This window comes from Rhyacophila brunnea, unplaced genomic scaffold (genome assembly GCF_057557595.1).
Source record: "Rhyacophila brunnea isolate RB1 unplaced genomic scaffold, BYU_Rbru_1.0 scaffold_5, whole genome shotgun sequence".
Classification (NCBI taxonomy): Eukaryota; Metazoa; Arthropoda; class Insecta; order Trichoptera; family Rhyacophilidae; genus Rhyacophila; species Rhyacophila brunnea.
Window position 1 is genome coordinate 47,889,586 of NW_028233170.1, and position 24,768 is coordinate 47,914,353.

At 31.4% G+C, this 24,768-nt stretch overlaps 1 protein-coding gene across 1 annotated transcript in view; it reads right to left on the reverse strand.

The window, feature by feature from the left end:
• Positions 1–24,768, reverse strand: part of LOC147066515 (adenylate kinase isoenzyme 5) — a 90,451-nt gene that overhangs the window by 42,528 nt on the left and 23,155 nt on the right. Inside the window, exon 4 of the mRNA XM_085956212.1 lies at positions 24,266–24,408. Coding sequence (XP_085812338.1) covers positions 24,266–24,408 — 143 coding nt within the window. The remainder of the gene's footprint in view (positions 1–24,265; positions 24,409–24,768) is intronic.

The window sequence follows — 24,768 nt, forward strand, 5'->3', positions numbered from 1 at the left end:
AAAATATGACAACTGCATTTTATAAATGCAATAACTATAAATACATATTAATATTTAATTATAATACTCTTATGTTTCCGTTATAAGTCATTATACGTGATTCCACAGGCACCACAAGATTTTTTTTTAACATGGTAACACTAGCATCAAGTGTCATTCTTCATCTGGTATTTTGTATTTCTGCGGGCTGGCGTATAAAAATAAAATAATATTCTGCAAGTACATGCCAAACGAATTAACACTATCAATATCCATATTGAGATACATTGTTAAATGAATTTGAGTGTATGGACTGTGTTAGAGACATGCGAATTTATTTTGACAGCAGCTGTCAGTGGTAAATGGTAATACAGAAGGGGGCGTGTTCATAACAAAAGTAGTCTATGGTTAAGGATTCCTTAACTCTATACTCAGGATTGTCTATAGTTAAGTCATGCTTTTCGGCGACTTATCCTTAGGAACGAAATCTTAGATTGTGCATTCCGCTCTTAGTTTCGAATGCATTTTTATTAAAGACTATTCATCAAATTGTATTTTGGCCATTCGGGATTTCGGCGTGCGGTATCTCGGTCTTCGGGATTTCAACGTTTACGTATTTCGACTATATAAAAATTTCGGAGTAATAAAAATATTAAAATTTATTTATTAAATATCTACGGAATAAATAAATTAATAATTTAGTTATTGGCTCCGATTTAAATAATTCATTTTTTAATATGCCTATTACGGTATAGTAGCTAATTCAATAATAGCATATTTAATTAGTTCAGTTTATACGCTCGTGTCTACCAACCTACCTACCGCAATCAAATTTTAAATATTATACTGTAATTCAAATACAACCAATAATTAGGTTCCGGCTATAGTACGCTAGAATGTTATATCAAGACTTATCAATTTTAAGCCGATATTAATAGATTGGTCTTATTATTATATGTCTATAAATTTTACTTACATTTTTTTACTAGCTCCGTATTGTCACCATATTCTATCAATCGGAAAAAAAACTTTAAATTTAAATTGTTACTAATAAAATTTGTCTTGGTGTATCTATGTGTATCAGTGGCGAAGGGTGGAGGTAGGCTGTTAAGCTCAGCCGTACATAGCGCACAGTAAACTTTGTCAGTCATACATTGTCAGTCATCATTGAAATAAAACTACAATATTTTACAGACGGTGTTGGTTAGTTTCTTAAATTCAATTAAGCCCTGCAAAACCAAGCCATAAAATTATAATAATAATAATAGTCAAAAAATACTCGTCTATCTATAAAATATATAAATTTCCAATTAAATCACGCATAGTTTTGGCTATTTTATATGGAGTAATATTTTTATATATTATGACATGGTTTAAGCAGGGCTTAATATTTTTTTTAAAACAGATCAACAATATGTGTAATATTGCGTACCTATCCTTAATCCAAGAAAACAAATAATAAATAAGAATAAAAAAGTGTGCACACTTTTGTCGTATCGCCCAAAGTATACCAAAACTATTATGGTTTGGTTTAGACAGGGTTTAATTGATTTTTAAAAACTAACCAACACAATCTGTAAATTGTAGTATTAGTTCAATAAAAATAAATACATATGACTAACAAAGTTTAATGTGTACTATTTATGGGGGATCTTTACAGCCTACCTCCAGCCTTCGCTACTGATGTGAATATAATATGTATGTCTGTAACGCATAAGGGATAACATATTATGTAAATGCTTAGTAAATAGCGAGACTGGATGAAGACGTATTAAAATAGTTAAGGTGAGAAAAAAATGCACGTAAACACAAATAGGTGCTAAATTTGATAAATTAACTGTTACGCATATAAAGGGATCTTTAATTTTAATCGGGTCGTGAAAGACAATAAATTATGGGATACTCTCATAATAGTTTAACAGGTGTGTACAGTGCAGTACTAGCGTATTACCTAGTATTATATAGAAAGTATTGATCGGCAATATTAATTTGTGACAAATTGACAAAAACTAAAGTCGGATTGGAAACACGATTTTGAAAGTTTTATATCTCTAAAAATGTAAATTTTTATAAGAATATGCTCGATTATAATTGAAGAAATTTAAAATAATTTATTTTGCAGAACTAAGCCACATTCAATAATGTTGACAAATGGCACTGGCACCTGATGTTTTCTCCTAATTTCTTAATAATAATATTAAGTGTGATATTCGAAGCATGGGTATTCATAAAATGTTCTTCAGAAAAACATAATATTTTTGTCAATGACGCTATCGATCTGAAGCTTTCACTGAGAGACAAATATCTTCAAGATTATTTTCTCGATTGTCTCTACAATACAATATGGATCTCGGTTACCTTGTGAAAAGATGTCTGAACAGAATTTTGTTTTTACGAAAAACCAAACTCACATTGAAAAAACAAAATGTAAATTTTCCAGACCAAGAACTTGAACCCGACACATTACCGATTGTGTATCGCTGGCTAGCATACAATAAGAAATGAATGTAAAAAATAAACATGGGTGTCGTAGATTAGTTTTTCGAGATAATGAAACATAAACATGACATCCTTGGATGAATTTTTGATGTAGCAAAAGGTGGCTCTGGGAGGGGTAGAGCTTCATTAATTTAATTGTTCATGTATATATATTATTTTTTTACCATGTCCGATCCTAATAGGATCATATGGGCCTCCACAGAGTAGAGGTTTGAATTAACAGATTTTGTTTTTTACGAGAAATGGATGTCAGCCACTTGCTCAACCTATTAGGTCCATACCCTGACTCACACACAAATTGAAAAACAATATGTGTACTTGCCAGACCCAGGATTCGAACCTGGGACCCACGGCGTGATAGTCCAACGCTTAAGCCCCGCGGCCACCGTGGTGTATAATTACAACGCAATTTTTCAATAGCATTTTAAGCTATTTCTTTTCACATTATTTTAGTCACCATGAAAGTTATTTAAAAAAAAGTCAACGGATAAGTCGCATATACATAGTAAAAATTTAACAAAAATACGTACCTATTTGTTATGTTATTTATAATTTCACACAATATGTAATTATTATTTATCAAAACGCGTCAAAATAATACAAAAAATACATGTTGATACGTAGAATTTTATTTTCCAAAGGATTCATCAGCTAATAAAATACAATAGGGCGGAAGAAAAATAACATTGAAATGTATACTTATCGGAATTTGAAAATATATACTTCATACCATGCAAACCAGCGCCTGGATAATTATATGTTCACTGCAACGAGATATATCCTGAAACAACGTACTACAGACCTTGACGGTAACATGGCTGTGTCAAAATAATAAGCACTCATATAGGTGAGTCCCACACAAGGTCAACCGGCATAATATTATTTCAACGACATCCCTCTAACTGTGAGAAATGGTCTAAATTCTAAAACGAATATCATCGGTGCGTAATTCATTTTCAATCAATATATTTGTTTTCGACCAATTGACTGGAAAACACACAAAAGTAACGTATCTTTAAATAACTAAGGAAAGCAATAAAACAATAATAATTTACTTACTGAATTGTGTCGTATCTAAAATGTTCCAAGGTTGGATTATTATTTTATTTTTAACATATATGGAAAAATTCTCCCGAATAAATTAATGTACCTACCAATAATAGTACCGGGTAAGATGTTTATCGGAATCTCTAAACTAAAATTCAACAAAATGCGACATCTGATCGGTCTCTTTTCTTAACAAATTTGTATTATTTAATAATACAATACCTCAGCAAATCTCTACTTCAAAATACAGTTCGTATATATACTTAAATTGATAAGTACCTAATAATATTAATTAAATATATTTTCCACCAATTCAGACTATACCTACACGTCATAATGTCTTCATTTCTTTTGATCACATCTGATCCTAATAGGATTATAAGGGCCTCTACGGTGTGGAAGTTTGTATTAACCATTTCCGGAAATTTTTACGTATGTAGTTCGCCGTATCACAATTCACCGTGAAGTGTTGTATCGGAAATATATGGTCGTATATTAAAGACCGCTCAATCTCTTTGATTCATATAATACGGAGATAAAATTCAAGTCTAAATAAAACACAGTTTTTTTGTTTTAAGGAAGCCAGCGGCAATTTTTGAAAATAGCCGATATACTGTATTATTTGTTAGGTTAGGTTAGGATCTAATAAAATTGGAACATTATTGTCTGCAATGCTCCATGAACAACGCGTATTTTTTCATCTCCGTGGTATAGAGATGACCGTATAGTATGCGGTCATCTCTTTCTGATAAGAAAGCTCACGGCGAACTGTGCTACGGTGAAATTTAATACGTACAATGTACATGTAACCATTGTTAAAAAGCAAATTTTTGATCTTTTCAAGACATTAAGCATATTATAATTTGTTTTTACAGATTTTTGTTTTTACGATAAATGAATGTTGGCCATTTGCTTTACCTCTTTGGTCCATACTCGGACTCCAAACACAAATTGCAAAACAATATGCGTATTTTGCAGACCCAGGATTCGAACCTGGGACCCACGACATTATAAGCCGACGTCATTATTTAAAAATATAATATTATTTTATTGAAAATAACTAATATATTTTAAAAAACTTCAAATAAAAACATATTGGACAAAACCCAAAAAAAAAAAATCTGGTGGGATTCGGAATCACATCTTCTAATATCCGTTATCCATATAAGCTACCGATCTTACTGTCTTGTTTGCTAATAATTACTAATAAGTAATAACTATGCTATCTGAGGTTTATATTCCGTCAAGAAATGGTAACCGTCTTTAAATCGAGGTTTATAGCTACTATAGTCTGATCGTCATGTCAATTCAATGCTTTTAGTTTTTTTTTTGTGATTTTACCGAGGCTTTGACTGCAACTCGCTGTCATATCGCCTCTTCTCTTCTAGAAGGGGATCCGTCGATCAGTTCCTCACTCCTATTCTGTTAAATAACTTTATAATTATGTTGCCTAGCTCTTCCGTCTTTCTTTCTTTCTTCTTTAGACGCCAGTGTTTTATGCACCAGAATCGTTCTCCTCCGTATCCCTCCCCTCTGTATTTTCGAAACATCGTGTAATCATTGAATTTCAGATAGACTAATTCAGACCTCAGCCAAGTCTCTGAGATTAATGCTATTGTTATTTTTTGTCTTATTGAGTAAAGTTCTATATCATTCTTTTTTGGCTTCATACTTCTGGCATTCCATTGTAAAATCCTAATTTGTTTTTTACTATCCATTTTGTTGCAGAACCTCCCCTAGAATTTCTCCTAAATTTCCTTCTTTGAAGTTTTTGCATACCCAGTCCACTGCTTTAATTATTAGTTGTTTAATAATCTGCTGCCAGTCTCCCCTTTCAGCAAGACTATAATTTCTCCCATAATGCTTTTAGTTATGATTTCGTACTTGCTAATAATATTTCTTTTATTAAATCAAATAATTATCTATACATTAGGAATATAATATTATTTTTATTGAAAATATATAATTTTGAAATAGCTCGGAAACACATTCCTAATAGAAAAAACCAAGATTTTTTTTTCACTTTTATTGACATGGGTCGGTCTATTCAATAATCCACCCATCCAACTGTCCTTGAGAATGTTTGATAATAACTACGCTATTTGACTTGTTTTAAAATCCTACAATGGTTACCAACTTTATAATTAATACTATTAATAGTATTTTATGATAATTGTCAATTTCATGGATTTTAATCATATTAATTCGCTTAGTTCTAATAGATTTTATATTCATATTTTTTTAGATTAAAAGCATCGTTTGATTATGATCGTCGTTTTAGCTTTGAAAAAAACCTTCAATAAATATTTTATCACACATTTGCAATTGAATTATTGAACTCGGGCATACGTTTGTAGTACTGATATGCGTGATACATTATTTAACAAATACTTAACGTTCAGTTTATACTAAATTATTCTTAGATAAATTGGTATCGAATATGACTCACATCAATTGTAAATAAAAGTAAACACGTTAAGAAATTTACAGAAAATTCGGAAGGAAATAAATAAAAATTGTATTCTGACTTTGAGCTTCACAATCAATCAAATTTTTCTCATAAATTTAATGTTTGTACATAAATCAAGAAGAAATTTCACCGTAAACGACTTAGATTAATGTCAAATTTGACCCTTTGACTCTGAAATTATTTGTATTGGTTTTCGTTTAGTGAAAAATTAATGAAAATCGTGAGACATGCGTGTTGTCAATAAAAAACCACCCTCAAACAGTGTTCTTGATGCAAAAATAAAAAAAAATCAAAAAAATGTACCTATAAAGCAAGACACATCAGTGTAGATCACGGTGAGTCTAGAAACATTCATCGCCGAGAGTTCATCGCCGATATTTCACTTTCCAACAATTCATCGTCCAAATATAAGAGTTCCAATTGGTGTAACGAAATAAAAACAAAATAAATACATACACAATACAAATATTATTTTTATACCTCAATAGAAAATGACTGTTGTATCAGCGGAATCATTCGTATGTGTGATAGAATTATTGGTGATAATGAATTGTTTCTTTTGGAATTCATCGTCTAAATATCAAATCACTGTTGTACTAGCGGATTCAGTAGCATGTGTGCTTGAATTATTGTGTGGCAATGAACTCTTTCCTTGGAAGCTCAAGAAGCAATAGATTACTTTGAAGATACTTACTTACATAATTTTTGCCACGTGATATACTGTGGTATTCATAGAATTCGCCGAAAACAAATAATTGATTGGCAAAGAGACATTATTTAAAAAAGGGTTAATTGATTAGTACATTAGTGGATATTAACCACAAAATGGAGGAAATATTGGAAAAAATAAGACGTGTGAAAGAATAAATCGTTGAATAATCTAATAGCAAAAATACTAAATAAATCAGATGTACCTAGATTTTTGTGTGGATGTCAATTATTTCATCTAAATAATCAATTATATATTTATAGTATTTAAATAAAAAAAAATATTTATATATAATATTAAAACACTCGATGATTGTTTATAAATTTCAACTTTCTCATGTAAATTCACATACTTTTAGTACGTAACAATATGATAGATATAAGGGTGATAGCTTATAAAATTAACGGTATAAATAATATTAGGTTTAATTGAGCCAAAATATAAATTTTGATTTATTATACAGATATGTTTAATAAATTTTATTTTATTTGCCTTTAAATTTTAACTAATTACAGCTTGTTAAAATTCTATAAGCGTGTATAAAATTAATATTTGTATTCTTTGTGTATTTATTTTGTTTTTATTTCGTTATACCAATTGGAACTCAATTTATATTTGGACGATGAATTGTTGGAAAGTAAATTATCGGCGATGAATTCTCTGCGATGAGTTCTCCAGATGTGGACCATGGGTAATGAATCAAAGTCGTCGACTTGAAATGTTGTAGGTATCTAAAATGCACTAATGAACTCAAAAACACCGTGAGAATAATTTTGAAACACACCTTAGATGAATTCGGCGAAGGCGCTGAATCGGCCCCAGTCTGAGAAAAAGTCAAGTAAAACATCGATTTGAATAATTTTGCTCAAATGTAAGTATTCCACATATTAATCAAATGAAGACCGACCGTGTCTTCCGTACAATTAAATTGTATATTATAATAAAATGTTATATTGATAAAGCTTGGAACGGGCCGCCGTCGCGTGGAGTGCCTTGGTTAGGAGTAGAGTTAGGTTTCGGGAATTTCCCGACGGGAATTCTCGGGAAATTTTCGAGATTTTCGTTCCCGAATCTCGAGAATTGAAATTTTTAACATTTCAGGAAATCCCGGATCTCGAGAATCTATTCTCGGGATTCGGGATTTCTTTATTATCAAATATTAATTGAAAAAACGGTTTTTCTATATGAAAAAAGTGTACAGAAAATACAAAACGTTCAAAGACTGATCGGGGTATTTAACACAATTAAGTCAACGTCGACTCAAAGTGAGCGCAATTTTTCAACATCAAGGAATTTTGTGTCTGTGTTTTTTGAAATTCTATTTTAATAAGTAATGTTTTGAATTATTTTTGTTTTCATACTTCTATTTGTTTGTCTTCTTACTTACATAAATGAAAAAAATTTTTTTTTTTTGGAATTTTTCTGTTTTTACACTGATTTTAGGATTTTTTACAGGTTTTTTCTAAATTTCCCGATATCTCGAGAATTCTCGAGAACTCTTTTCTGGAAATCCCGAATCTCGAGATTGAGATTTTCTCGGGAAATACCCAACTCTAGTTAGGAGGCTAGAATAATACGACGGGTTCCAATAACCATAGCTGTAGCGGAGAACGATATTTATCTGAGGATCAAGATAAAATTAGCATAGGTAGGTTGTTCATAATTAAACCAAGTAGGTATCGGCAGATTGTCTATAGTGCAGTGATGCGTTTAGTGGCGTAGAAGCCCGACGCGTTGACTGATTTTGAGGCCCCTTTGCTTAAATTTGTTTTGTGGATTTTGTTCACTAGGTATTTACACCAGTGTTTGTTCTATGAAATCTAAAACCTTTTTAAATCCTCTGACTAATCGGTTGCGTCATTTGTCTGTTGACCGTCTCTCGTCCCGTTCAAACAGTTTCGTATTAACTAATTCTGATTATCCCGGAACTAGGCTGGTAGTTATTGCGACTCAAGCTTGTCCATATATAAAAATTAAACTGAATATTTGAAACATGTAAGTTTAGAAATATTGCGTCGTGGTCCATTACATTGACTGGCGATCTTTCCTTGCAAAAAATGTTTGGGAAATACTGTACTTTAATAATGTGACCGAGATAACGTAATTTTCTGGTCTTTATACTACGCAGAACTTATCGGTCGTTTCCCATTCGTTTCAGAACTTCAACATTAGTCACTCTGTCAGATTTCGCGATACTATATATTTAAAAATATTAGATTCTTGTTATATTATATAAAAAAAACGTTCATATGGTGGCAGCTCAGCAATACCACAAGAATCATAAATCATAAACGAACCATGTGGGGGTGTTAGGGATGCGAAACACCCGGGTGGCTGGATTCAGAGCGTGGCCAGAGTACGAAAGAAACATCTTAATGATATTATTAAAAAAAATATATGTCATTCAATTATTATATATTGATGAACAATAAAATTCGCCTGCTTCGCAATTCTCTTTCATGACCATACATATTCGTAAATAAATGCTTATATGCCCCATCGATACATATCTATTGACTTAACAAGCTTTATATTATAATTCAGAATGTTACATTATTAAATAGGTGAAATATATCAATATTTTGATGAAAATACAATAACTGTTTCAACTTTTCTTTGACTTCTGTCATATTTCCAATAAAAAATACTTTGGGGTGAATGATCATTTATTTTAACTTCACTAAATGATCAATTTCTGTTGCCTTTATTTCTAGTAAGTCGGTTATTGCCTGTTAAATGTTTTACACTAAATTTGCTTATTGTTTTTACAGTGCGGTAATTTTTTGTCTAAACAGAAAAAATTATATCTCTCTGTGGGAAATTCTATATTTTTATGGATGCATCTTACATCACTTTCAGCGGATTGGTAACCTCTGGTAAAATGGAGTCATACAGTGGTATATAATTGATACCAAAGGGACACTGAGTGACGACCGAACCGCCGTAAAACCAGGTGGATCGTCAAACTGATTGAAATAAATGGAAATATGAGTCTATAAACTATTAACAACCAAAAGATATTAAATAATAATTACAAGATAAAAAAAACTTTTTATATACCTACAACGTTTTTAAATTTTCTGTTGAATCATATAAACTTGACTTGACTAGCATAAACGATCAAAAAAAATGTACTTGATAGAAATAATACTGAAATGTCATTTTGATATTCATTTTGATTTCCATAGTAACACACGTATATATTAATAATTTAGTTGCTAGGACCACCTCCTTAACCACCAATAATAGTGGATTGGATTACGGATTTCTTCCAAAATAACTTTTCATACAAAACAGAATTAACTGAAAATTAATTCAATTCTACTTAAAGATGGCTAAAAGTATTAAAAAAATGCATTGGCATCGTGTTCTGATATATTCTAAAAGTTTCAAATGTCTAGCTAGTCGGGAAGTTAGTTAACAATCGATTGCAAGATTAATTGTACCGGATAAACAATCACCGGACAAATAAGAATACAACCTAATAAAAACGTTGTAAAATAGTAACAGCATTCATATATGTACGAGTAACATGGGAACATAAAAATAAAGGAAGCTTGTTACCTTCTGGGTGAGACTGTAAGAAGGTATAATTAAAAAGTATGGATAAATATGGAATAGATACATAGTAAAAGAATATTGATATTATTTTCAATGGTTAAGTATGTATCATAATAATTCATTGAATGTTTTTCACGTAAACGAAATGCGTAATCAATATTGATAATATTTGAGAACACTCAGCGGGCATTGTTTTTAAAAAAATATTTTATATAACACTATAAGTATATAATATATAAGTTATAATAATTATATATATATAATTGGTTCTTCAATCCGGTATGGATCTTGGTTGCCCTACGCAGATGTTTCTAAACAAATATTTTTTACAATACATTGATGTTAGCCACTTGCCCAACTTATTAGAATCATAGTCCGGGTGCAAACACAGATTTAATAGCCTGTGAATTTTTCTAGACCGAGGATTCAATCCCGATACTGTCAACTCACTAAGCAGATATATCACCCTATGATCTGCGCAAATCCAGTCTAACATGTAATTATCATTATAATAAGACCGTACCTACTCTCCGTAATCATCACATCTGACGTATATCTATAATATATATATCTATAATGACGACTCTTCCACTACCTGTTATTTAAATAAACCACAGAATTGAAAGAATTACAAAAAAATAATTAAATGCCTGTCTTCATTTTAAGATAGTAAAAGATTGTTTTCACATCGGAGATTTTTACAATAATTTAGAAACACTATATTAAATTGAGTAATGAAATCTTTATCATAAATTACATGATATTTCCTTGCGAATTAAGGTATTTTGTCATCACCGTTTTATGTGAGTGATGAGTAATTTTTTTGATGAGAGTTTTATGATTTTCTCATACGTAAAAATAGTTACCAAAGCAGGTTTTTTACAATATAACTATGTATTATTCCAGGGCTCGAAATGGACCGGAGCGCCGTTCCGGTTCGTAAAATCCCCAAAATTATCGCTCCGTCTCGTGGATATAAAGGGTGAATACCCTACCATCCAGCATGACTTGGTAGGAAACCATTAATTTATAACTGAGCAAAATTGCAAAACAAGCGATTTATGTGAGTCAATCAAACTTCAACAGAAAGCTAATTTAGCAAAATAATGTAATAATCCAATTAATCAATAATATCGCAAATTAAGAAATAATCCTATGTAAGTTTACCATGATATGCACAAAAGTTGTTTGTATGAAAATCAATCTTGCTCAATTATTAAAACTGCATAATTGTTCAAATTAAAATCGATTCTTTATAATTTACGAAACGAATCATGCATTGCACAAAAAACTTCATAAGCATGATTATCAAAAATATTCAAGTAGTTGATTGCAGCATTTTCTATTGTATCGAATCAATATAAAACACTCAGTGGAAGAAAGCAACATCGTCAAAGAATCAACCGTAAGGTTATCATTTCGCTTCGCCCGATTTATCTCGTAATCCATCAGAACGCATACTCGTGATTTCACTCGCTAAATTATAATCTGTAAACTTATCTGTAATAATCAAATTAATATTCATTTGGAAGGAGATAATAAAACCAGGGTTCATTTCATTCACGCACCAAATTCTGAGTTATTCATTTGGGAGTCAAACCAACCAACCCTGTCTATTCCCTACCTCATCTCCTAACCAAATATATATTAATTTGACCGTCTGCACATGCAATTAGATAACTATGTTAGATAATATTTTCGTAAAATTATCGAGCGCTCCGGTTCGTAAAATATTCCATTTCTAACGCTGTATTATTCATAACAATTGCAATATACACCTAGCTTATGGCACATTATCTTACGGATTATTATTTTTTAATGTGTTAATTTATAATTAGGGATGGTAAAGATAATGTCATTTTAAAATTAATGGGGTATGGTTCGTTATTGAAGTCAACCATGCGATGATACTCATGTACCATTAGCAATAAGTAAAATTAATAAAGGACACATACTATTACCATCATTGATAATAGCGATCGATAGTAATATCTTTTCCGTACTGACACACTTTCTTCGAAACAAATAAGTATTAACTAATTGAAATCTAATTACATATTGTTAGTCTTTTTTATTTAACGAATAATTTACAAGAGTTCATTGAATGAAAACATAGTTTTTAGTCATTTAATTTAACAAGGGCGAGTACGTTAAGATTAAAACTTCGAGATATCCTGACATCGGTTAGGAATCAAGATGTGTCTTTAAAATTTTACGTTTACTCTATTTGAGGGAATTGACTCCTCTCTCAAATATCTGACCACTTTCAATAATAAGAATCTAACTATTTAAGTATTTTGTGTGTCAGAATTAGACATCCTACCATCCAGCATGACTTGGCAGAAAACCATTACTTCATAACTATAATGCAATGATATTATTAATAGACAACGCACTCAATACAGTAGCTAGCAAGTAAATTCACGCATAGCGACATTCGCATACATATAGGTAGACGTCACGCAATTTCCATTATGCGATATCACGCATCGAGAATTTATAACAATATCACCTTTATTGTAATGGCGTTAGAACATTGTTTCTAGTGTCAATATTTATTTGAGCGAACCCGTTAGAACCGAACCATTCGGCAGACCCGACAAAAAGCATCGGGAATTTATAGCAATATCACCTTTATTGTTATGGCGTTAGAACAGATTATGCCATTCGGCAGACCCGACAAAAAAGTGAGTGTCATTTTTTTCCAGATGCTTCGTCCATATTAATGTCATTGCTATAATGTAGGTATATCACAACATCATATTGTTCAAAATCGTGAAAACAATACTTATGGTGAAACAAGCCTTTTATGTAGGCCAATTAAATTTCAAAATAAAGCTGATTTAGCAAAAGTTATATTAATATGTATTTACAATTTACTAAACAAAACACACCTGGCTAAACATTTAAAAATCAAACATGCTTTTCATTGTCATTGCAAAATAGTAACACACCAGCAAATTTTCAGTCAATAAATAATGCACTCGTAGACAGTCACATCTCACTCTTTACGAGCATACCGGTAGAGTAACGTCGACTTCACTCGTTACGTAATTCGTAGAATAATTCATATCACCATTTTTCATTCTTACTATAAGCGTCATTGCCGACTCAAGACGAAAGCCGATACATTGACAACGACAGGTCCTACTTTTTTCGCCCCTCCCATTGAATGGGCGATGGATCCTAAGGATGACCTGTCATTGCCTGTCATTTTTCTATAGAGTGCTCACACTGACGCGTATGTCGTATTCACACAGGGAATGGTTTGATTTGAATATATAAGTTACATGATAAATAATACACACGAATTAACATACCTTCTACAAATGTAATGCATAGATCAATGCTACATATTTTTTGAAAATCGATATTACCAGCAGTTTTTGTGTGAAGGACTAGTCTGACTTTGACAGCTGATGAATAACAGGAATGTATATTATTTATAATTTATAATATATTTGATTTGAGAATTTTTTATAATTCAATTTGAAATGAGAAAGGGCGAATCAATATGTCAAGTAATTCAGGGATCTGATTTTGACAGCTGAACAGTGGACCACTCGTTGCTTGTGCAAAGATATATGCTCAGGCTTTATTAATCTAAAGATGGCGCTGATAAGCATGCATAATTTTCTTATCTGCGAAATTTGAATCGCATAGTATTCAATTGTAACCTTGTAATATCATAATATTTATATTTTTAATGTGGGAGAATAAACTGGGTAAATTTTATTCTCACACGCATCCTATCTGCATCCTAACCTCACCCACCCTCGTCCTTATCTTCATTCTCCATATGTGTATTCAGTATTGAATAAGACGTACTAGAAAAAAAAATTAAAATAATTTAGATCAAGTGGCAGACCAAACCTTATATCTTTCTATCCGGGCGAGTGTTGTTATCCTCTTTGATGTATCAGTAGGCCTATGACTCGTGTAAATTAAACCTAATATTTAGGTCATCGCAAATGTTTCAAATAATTGTATATAATAAAATAATAATTAGCTTATTTTTGTTTACTTTGTAGTCTGAGAGGGGATAATATCATTAAATACAGATTTCAAGTAATGAATGATCTAAGTATATAAATGGAACATTGTTATTTTCAAATAAATAATATATTTTTTAATTCAAACACACATACATTATTGTGGTTACATGTAAATCGTGCGTAAAACATTTCACCGTGGCACAGTTCGCCGTGAGCTTTCTATTGGAAATAGATGACCATATACTATACGGTATCCAATTTTATTAGATTCAATATGAACATTAATTAATTTTTCACAGCTGATTTTGGCAAAATTCATGAGTGAAAACCTAACCTAACCTAAACAAACCTAACCTAACTATTTTATGTCAGTAGGATACGATCCAAAGAGGTTGAAGTGTAATACGGCGAGCTGCATACGTACAAGTTTCCGGACATTATTATACAGGTTCAAAAAAGTTAATAGCTAATTATTGAAAATTCCTTTCGGATTTAATACTTTTTGCCATATTTTATATATCTGTATGATGGTTTCGACTAATTTTACTTCGTACAAATAAAAATGCTTTCAACAAATTTACCGGATGCGACAAATAATATCTTACCTCATTTTATAGCTTACATTAACCAAAATGTCCAGCACAGACTTGCACTCATTGCATCATAACAATAAGTCAATTTAAAATCAATATTATATAATAGCGACGATACAAAAAGTGATGGTAAAATGATAATATTCATTGGATTAGTGGCGTGACGCGGTGATGGGACAGTCGGGAGGCGCCGGAGAAGGGGTTGAGGGAGGACGGCATTACGGATGGGGTCGTACAGTTAGGAGAGGGTGGTAAGGCGGCAAGGACTATTCCGTATCAATGAAAAACCACATATGGCGTACTGAATACAGTATAAATAAATCGATTGTAGACGAAAAAGAACATGTGACATCACGCTAGCGCATGGCTTATAATATATTAATTTTGTTTTTATGATCTGTCCAAGAAAATATTGAAATTAAGAAGTTTTTAGATAAAAGTGTAAAGTTAATTTGATACTTTATTTTCCATAGACCACCAGCCAAGGCTATATTATAATATATCAATGTAGGTAAAAACGAGAGGGCTTCTCTTCATTACATACAATTCTACATTCTACACAATGAGATAAGCGGACAAATCCATTGTTTACACTAAAAATACAACCTTAACATTACAGAGAGTGGTTGATGTGCATTTAAAAAATGGAGTGAAGCCTATTTGCTTCAAATATATTCAATTAGAGACACATATATTGTTGTTTCACCTATTTGGTGTGATTAAAAATAAAAATTGGGAATACGGATAGATTGAAAATCGAAGGCTAAACGAACTTACTTTTTACCACGTTTTTTATTAGCTCGTATTCTTATTTGTCCGGTAGAGATTTTTTCTTGTGAAGTAGAAATTTTTTCTTGTTTGTCCAAGATTTTTAACTAACTTCCCGACTAGCTAGACATTTGAAACTTTTAGAATATATCATAACACAACGACAATGCATTCTTTTAATACTTTTGGCCATCTTTAAGCAGAATTGAATTCATTTTCAGTTAATTCTGTTTTTTTATGTTTCAGAAAAAATTCGTTAAAAGTAATATTTATTACTCACTATTATTGGTTGCTATGGGGGTCCTAGCAACTAAATTAATAAAATATACGTGCGTTACCATGGAAATCAATATGATATGTCAAAATGACATTTCTGTATTCTATAATATTTATTCAGTATTTATATCAAGTACAATAAAAAGTTATGTACATAGATTGTCAAGTTTATATGATTCAACAGAAAATTTAAAAACGTGTTATGTAAAAAGTTCTTTTTATCTTGTAATTATTATTTTAATATGACAATATCTTCTCCAATTAAGGGTTGGTAATATATGGACATATTTAATCCAGTTTTATGTAATACCTATCTACCAGAGTATCTAATAAGAAGATTAATTCCGAGTCGATAACACAAAATAATAACAGCTGTAGTAAAAGTCGAGAGGTATTCAGGCAACATCGCACAAAGAGTCAAAATTCTTGCCATTTTTTCTTAATTTTTTTTTTACTAAATTGAATATATTGAAGTACATAAACAAAATTTATGATTAATATAAATTTTAATTAATTTAATATTTTCTTGATCAGTACAGCTGAAAAAGAGTATACTAGATTCGTGTATTTTTTTTTTTAAATATACATGGCAATAAATTCATTATAGCATACTATAGGTCTGAGACTGTGTATGGTACGTTGTTATGTTCTCTCAATTCTTTTCTATGGTATGGAAGTATGGACGCTAAGCCAAGAGATGTCACGGAGACTTGAAGCTTTCGAGATGTGGCTGTATAGGCGCATCCTCAAAATTCCTTGGACTAACCGGGTGACAAATGTTGAAGTTCTCGATCGAATGGGGAAGGACCGAGAAGTTCTACGTAGTATCAAAACCAGGAAACTACAGTACCTCGGCCACATTATGAGAGGACAAAAATACAGCATTCCCCAACTTGTCATTCAAGGAAAGATCAATGGGAAGCGTAGCAGAGGACGGCGCCGCATTTCGTGGCTTAAGAACATCCGTGATTGGTACGAGTGCAGCTTCACTGAACTGTTCCGGGAAGCAGACGACAAAGATAAGATGATGGTGGTGATGATGGCCTTGATGGTGGCCGACTTCCGCTAGGGGATGGCACAAGAAGAAGATAGCGTGCTAAGATATCATCCCTTTACAAAATAGTTTGTCACCGTTGTTGATAATTTAATGAGACGTATTTAATACTGCCAGTATTTAAATTATTGTATTTACTCTATATTATAAATATCTTAAACATGTACTTGAAAGATAACCATAGCTTTTCGGTTGTTGTTTGCGTGTATACTCGCAAATCGTAACTGACAGATTTTACCTGTCACTAGTCATATGCGCATGTTTTTACACTCACCACGTGTCGGTATCAGCGCGACTAGCGAGTACATACTAATGATTAGTTTATACTAAGCCCGCGTAAACAATCTCTAAAGCAGAAAACTAGCGTAGTTATTACAATTCACGATATTCCATGCATCTCGACCTTAAAAATTACATATTTTTAAACAGGGTTCTTTTGATACGAGTATATTAAGTACTTTTACCCGCCATATTATGTGCTATGGGCACGAAAATGATGCTTGTGACCCTGATGGGAGCGGAAGGCAATTGATGCCATCGAAATATGCTGATGGCACACAATGCTTCGTATTTCTTGGACATAGCATAGAACGAACCAATCGATCATCCAGAGACAAAAAATAAAGGAACGGCTCTCGAAAATATACTTAAGATGCATTCTGCAGTTTTTTTTTTTGATACATTGTCCGGCACACAACCTGGAGAGATCGGTGGTTTTGGATAGTCTCCGGTGAAGGTCCGACCAAGTGAAAGAGCTTACCGAGGGAAGCCTTCACTCTGTCCTGAGAACAGCAGAGAACCGAGAGGGGTGAAAAGTCTTGGTTGCTCAAAAGATGATAGAATTTCAAGCGGGTGACGATCTTCAGCCATAAGGAAACGACCAAGAAGAAGTACTTTTACGCTAATACCGTTGAACATTTGGAAAAAAGTTAAATAACGGTTTATAATAATCAACGCATTGTCTTTTTAGTATAACAGGTGTCTTCTAACTTCAATAAGTTTGACTTGCGTAATGTATACTAACCTGTACGAAAATATGTCCTCAAATACAATAATTATGACCTTTGATACGCATTTGAACCCGAAGTGGCACAATATTATCGAAATATGTCCAATGACGCTTGTACGAGTGTTGACATATATTATTCAAACAAAACAGGCGCGGTGAGACGGCTCTCTGAAAAATCAGCTGAAAACCTTCAACCCTCACAAGGTTGGAAAACGCGATGAAAATAATATATTAAGTTTTAAACAGTTTTTTTTATTACTGATTATTACTTTCTTTCTGAAAATTTGTTCGTTTGTTTCTTGACCCTGATAGGCAAATGTGGCGTTTAATATTTCACGCGTGTAAAATTCGTAGTTAACGAAGGCAATAATTTGAAACTTAACAATAATAAAAAAACGGTTGTCATATAATTATAGTGCTGAAAGAAATGACTTACTTTTCAATACATATTTCATCACCTAGTTTAAATTAAAAGAAGCTTGAAAGTTACATAAAGGTCACACCGGACATATATTATGAATTAAAGAGTTTGATATCTTAATTTTTTAGTGGCATTAAGTCTTGGTGGATAGCCAGAATTTCAGTGACGACTTTCTTTTACGGAAATGACGCAAGCGATTCGTCAGAAAATAAAAATGATTTTTTTTTTATTAAATCCCTACTCAAATTAAAAGTATTATCAGATATCTACATATGTGTAAGATTTTTGCACCCATAAGACGTCTAATCAATCTTATAATTCTATTTCTTATATCTACATTTAATTAGTATTCAGCATCATAAAAAATAAATCGACAATTATAATATACAATTTTAATTCTGGCCACTGTTTTCAAATTCAAATACAAATTTATATATAAAACAGCCATTGCTTTCAAAAATTGTAATATTTGTATTTGTTCTTTCATTCGCCGCCCTTATGCAACGCATGACGCGCCAACCCCCACGGGACGTCACTGCTCATTGATCACGCCAAAGTTTATTCTTCTATACAAAAGGGCATATTTTTTATGTTATGCCGTTGGACTATAATACGTACCTACAGTGGTGCAGGGCGGAGGTAGGCTGTTAAGATTTGACATAAATAATGCACACTAAATGTCTATCTTACTTATTTGTTGTCATTGAACTATGAATACAATTTGCAGATGGTATTGGTTAGTTTTTAGAATTCAATTAAACCATGCCTAAACCAAACCATTATAATTTAGATATCGACCGTGTTTAGGAAAGAGGGCGTAACCCACACAGAACAAATTTTACAGAAGAGGCAGAAAACGTTTTTTGAATGATTTTGGTTTAATATTAATAAAAAAAATAAGCACAGACATTGGGTGCATGATTATTGATGATTTGGTGTAATATCTTTTCTATCTACTAATAATTAGAGAAGTTATTACAAAAAATCATTAAAATTGAGGGTAAATGCTTTTTTCCTTAAATTTAAATTTAATTAGAGCTCAATTAAAACCTGAATTTAGGTAATAAATCGGCATTTACGGCTTACTTCCTTTTTACAGAACATGTATTTAGTTGTATACATTGTTAATATCTAATAAAAGCACTTTTTGAAAAATCGTGGGTTACGCCCTTTTTCCTAAACACAGTCGACATGTTATAGGCGATCCGACAAAAATCGTGTACAGTTTTTCAGTCATATGTATTTTACTTATTTGTTTTCGTTAAATTAAGTATACATATTACAGATGGTATTGGTTAGTTTTTTTTTTAATTTCATTAAGCTCTGCCTATACTAAACCATAATCGATAAAAAATATTCTTCTATCTATAAAATATCTTATTATGTATGGTTTAATGGCATAATTTTAGATATTTTATAGATGAATAAATATTGTTTTACTATTATCTACTTACTATGGCTTGGATTGCTTGGATTTGGCTTGAATTTTGAAACTTGCAAACATTATCTACCCATTGTAGGCTTAGTTCAATGAAAACAATAATACGTTTGACTGACAAAGTTTAGTGTGTACTATCTATGTAATAATATGGTCATTTATTTTGTATAAAGAGTTCGTTCTTCGACTACATTTTTTGAATTTCAAAATTTGAATATAACATAAATTTGTCGGTTTCTAATGTTTTTTTACTTGTTTTTTTTTTATTTTTGAGTTTTATTAGATTCATAGAATGAAACGATTTTCTTCTTTGCACCATTAGAAAAAAGGACAATGTAGGTAGTCTATTTTGTTGTAGGTATTTACTTAAATTTCTTAAAGATAAAACACACACACCGTTCATTAGTAATTTAAATATTATTATAAACTGTTTAGACGGCCGACTTTCGTGTCGATTCAGATCATGTCCACAACAATTTAATAATTGTTTTTAATATTCCTTTGTAGATTATAGTGTCATCACATATTGTATTCTTTAAGTAAATAGAGGCTACTTTAACAATATGATAGCTACATTTTCAATTCCGGCAAAACATTATGATATTGATATCTATCCAGTTTTCTATGAAACAGTGATTCACCAGATGTGTGGGTGTAATAATTTATCGTGCCGATAATAATATTGTGATGGTTTTGAAAAACATCGATAATTTCATAATGGCGTATTAGAATCATATACAATGTATTTTTTTTAATACTTTGCGACACAACATCGCCAAAGAATCGCTAACAATTTTCAATATTGTATATTTTTATTTGACAGTACGTGGAAGTAAAGCATGATTATTTTATTTATTCATTTATTGAAATAATCCTAATAAGAAGGATGAACCTGTTGTGTCACAACAGAATTATTAATATTCGGTTCTATTATTGTCATCAGCATTCTTAAATCACAATTTGTTATTTACAGTCAGTTTCTTTTCTTAGTCAACAGATTTGCGACCGCGCTGAACACACGTTGCATAAATATGTAATATAACGTTTATACTATAGCCCAATGGTGGCGAATCTATGGCTATAGATGATTTTTCATGACACGCGAAATGTTTTATTTTTAAAAGAAAAAAATAAAAAAGCAGGTAAATACTCCATGAATAAGCATTTCGTTTAATGTAAATATATAATTGTATAGCTCGGTCACATATAATATTATCGCACTAACCTCATCAGGCGGCGGGAAAAGCCGCGCCGCGAACCCCTGATTTTGATCGATTTACAAATGCTTGAGACCATTGTAGCGAGAAAATGTCTCATCTTATTGGAGCAATTCTGGTGTCAATTTGTGCGTAAAGAACCAAATTAAGTAATACAGTAACAAACAATTTCATTTCTACCAACAAAAATAGCTATACCAAATAAGAAAAAAAACTTGATGGTCTTAGCATTCTTAAAATACTATTTTTCTCCATGAGAAAACTGCTCGGCACGTCAAACAGTCGAGAAATAATATTTGGGAAATTTTTACACGAGTACGTAAAAAGGTTCACCAACCTTGCTATAGTCCATAATCCAGGATAACTTATAGGTATTTGCCTTATATCGAAATAACTTAGAAAATAAAACATATCAATGTTATGATTCTGTGCGTTCATTTGAAATAATTACAAGATAAATAGAACTTTTTATAAACCACGTTTTTAAATTTCCTATTGAATCATATAAACTTGACAATTCTATGTATTAATAATTTAGGACAAATAAAGCAATTGTCAATATATACATTTCGAGATGTAATAAAAACATATTGAAGTCTGGCAGTCTAGTGCGTAAGGCGTTAACCTTTCATCAGCGAGCTCCGGGTTCAATTCTTGGTGAAGTCACAATATATTTTTATGTTATTTTCTCGAAGCCTTGGTGTCTGTGATTGTTTCACTTATATTACTAATTACACTACTGTGTTATTCCATTATGTCTGGCTTTGTTGATTACCTGTTATAGTGTTAAAATACGTATTTGATATTACAAGCGAACGTAGAATATGTTAAAATTGTCCAACCGCGTTTCTAACGCTACACGCGTTTCCGATCAATCTATGGCCAGTTTTTAATGTCAAGATCATTGTCCTCGTGTGACACTTTCCACTCAAATTAACACAGAAAAAGTAGGACACCATAATTATTACTACCCTACACTTTAATATCATTATGCTTCCCCTTTTATGGCTTATTACTAAGCAGTGAATCCCTCCGCTTATGCATATCCATGTATCTTATAGAAAAATATGTCTTTTAAAACTATTAACGATTGGGTACATCATTAGAACTATTTTTCATGACGTCACGAAAAATTGATAGCACTCGTAGGTCACGTTCTGGTTCTCACGCTCGCGTCAATCAGTGAAGGTTGTTATACACCTTCTTTTGATTGTATTTTTTAATTCAAAGTGCGAAAACGTTAAGGTGCAAAATTGCGATTCCAATGAAATTATTTATCACCTTTCTTTCACATTACCAACAAAAAGCAACATTCGCCCTTGGCACGGGGCGATACCATTGTATTGTAAAAAAATTCACCGCTAGGTCCTTAACCTAAAAAAGTGTATTCAGTATAAAAACCCTTCCATATTATTTATTATAATACGCAGGGTTTCCAGAATTAATCATTAAAAAACCACAAAAAACATCTTTTGTTTCCACTCAAAGAGCTTGGAATATACTTGGGAAAGTCACTTTTTCTATTACAGCATGCAATGTCAATTATTATTCCAGAACGATGTTATTCAGTGGCGTAGTGATAGATAAAATTTTGTAGAGTCGTTGTTTTTATAAATCTTTCTTACGATACATACTGAAAATTTTATAAAAGCATAACTTACTAGTATCGATGGATTAAAAAAAACGAAAGATTGAATTTCACAGTGCCAAGTAAAACTGGAAATAAATTATCACCTGAAAATCGGAACGATTAATCGTTTATTTCGTATTTAACGCCAGGTTAATTTTGATTCGGTTTTTTAACGACATAATTTTCTATATTCAATTCGTCACCCAATTACTACAACTAGATAACTAATTGATGTTCACTTTTTTGAGATAGATATTGAATATGATTCTACAGCCCTGATTAATTTAGTATATGCAGTAAACACTAACAACTTTATAGCAAGAAATCATATTGTAAAATAAAATTAGTATAGTCATATTACTTATGATTATTATTTAAATTGTATGGCAATTGTGGTCTTAAATATTTATATTCCCACAATATTATATCGTCACCTCAATACTACAACTAGATAACTTGATTTTCACTGTTTTTTGGTTAACTATTGAATATTATTCTACATTTTTCTTCTCTACAAAATGATTAAAGTAGATAAGTCAGAAGTTAATGGGAATTGTATTATTTGTGTCTTTAAAAATATTAGATAACTAACCATAAATGCATTAAATAAATAACATAATATATATACAATATTTTTTCTTACAATTGAACATTATTTAATCCCAATTAGACAAGCACATTTTTTTATTTTAAATAATAATTATAACCTAAATTTATGTTAATCAGGTAAAGTATAAATTTTCATTTTCCCAACAATGACCAAATCAGAGTAATCTAGTTGTAGTATTGAGGTGACAAATTGATTAAAATTATTGTATGTTACATAATATTGATGAGAAGTATCTGGAGAAATAAATAAAGCAGTAAATTGGGTATACAAACACTTCAAAGAAGGACATTTAGGAGAGATTCTGGGGGAGGTTTTGCAACAAAATGGATAGTAAAAATATAATTCGGATTGTGCAATAGAATGCCAGAAGTATGAAGTAAAAAAAAATGAAATTGGAAAGTTCTTTAGCAGAATAAGAGTGAGGATCTGAGCGACAGATCCTCTTCTAGAAGAGAAGAAATGACAGCAATTTGCAGTCAAAGCCTCGGTAAAATCAACAAAAAAAACTATCTGGAGAAGAACAAAAAAAAGTTCTGCTCGCCAACCCGGCGCTCTCCACCACACTGATTTTAGAATGGTAGAATTATTAATAACAATGTATTTTAATTTAAATATTAATCGTATATCTTTTTACGCATTCCATGCCCGTCAAAATGTCATTTAATATAATATTTCCTATTCTATTGCTTGATTTTTTTTAAATCAAATTACTGAACTAAATTAATAAATACACGAAAAATTCCATATTATTATATAATGTTAGTTTTAAAATCAAATTGTTTTATTATAATGTTTACAACTGCACTATAAATACATAAAACAAAAAATAAAAGGGGTTTAAATTCCGTTGTGCGTATTATGATTGAATGTGTTTTAACACGTTTAAAAATAAAATGCAATATTTTTATGTATAGTTTTCGTGATGAATTGCTGGAAAATATTAATAGTAAGCTGAAATGCTGTCAAAGTGAATACTTTTATTTTCTTACCTTATCTGAGTACTCAGCGACGTCTCTCATAGATCTTGGATATCCGGAGACTAAGTAAGTCTTGGCGGCCGGAGCCATCTTCATTTCCAGCATCAGAACTTCAGTCACTGTTTTACTCGAGAGTGTTCCGAAATCTTGCATATCTGAGAAAAATAAAAAAATAAATAACTTGAACTCGCAAGCATATTGTTTGAGGCGATTATTATTCTGACAAAACCTACACTCAAACGGTAGTCATATAAATCATTTAGTATGAACATCCCAACATATTCATTCAACAAATTAATTCTTAATTTCGGTTGACTGTAAAAAAAAAGAGGTTTTTTTGTATATTATCTTTATGGATTCTTCGCATTTACTATCAAGGTTTCTTTAAGGATTTTGGCATGCAAACTACTCTACCTGATGCTTAAGTTAAATAAAAATTGCGGCAGTTGATAAAAATGTCCTGCGCATCTATTCTATACACAAGACTGCTATCGGCAGCTATCGAGGGTAGTTTA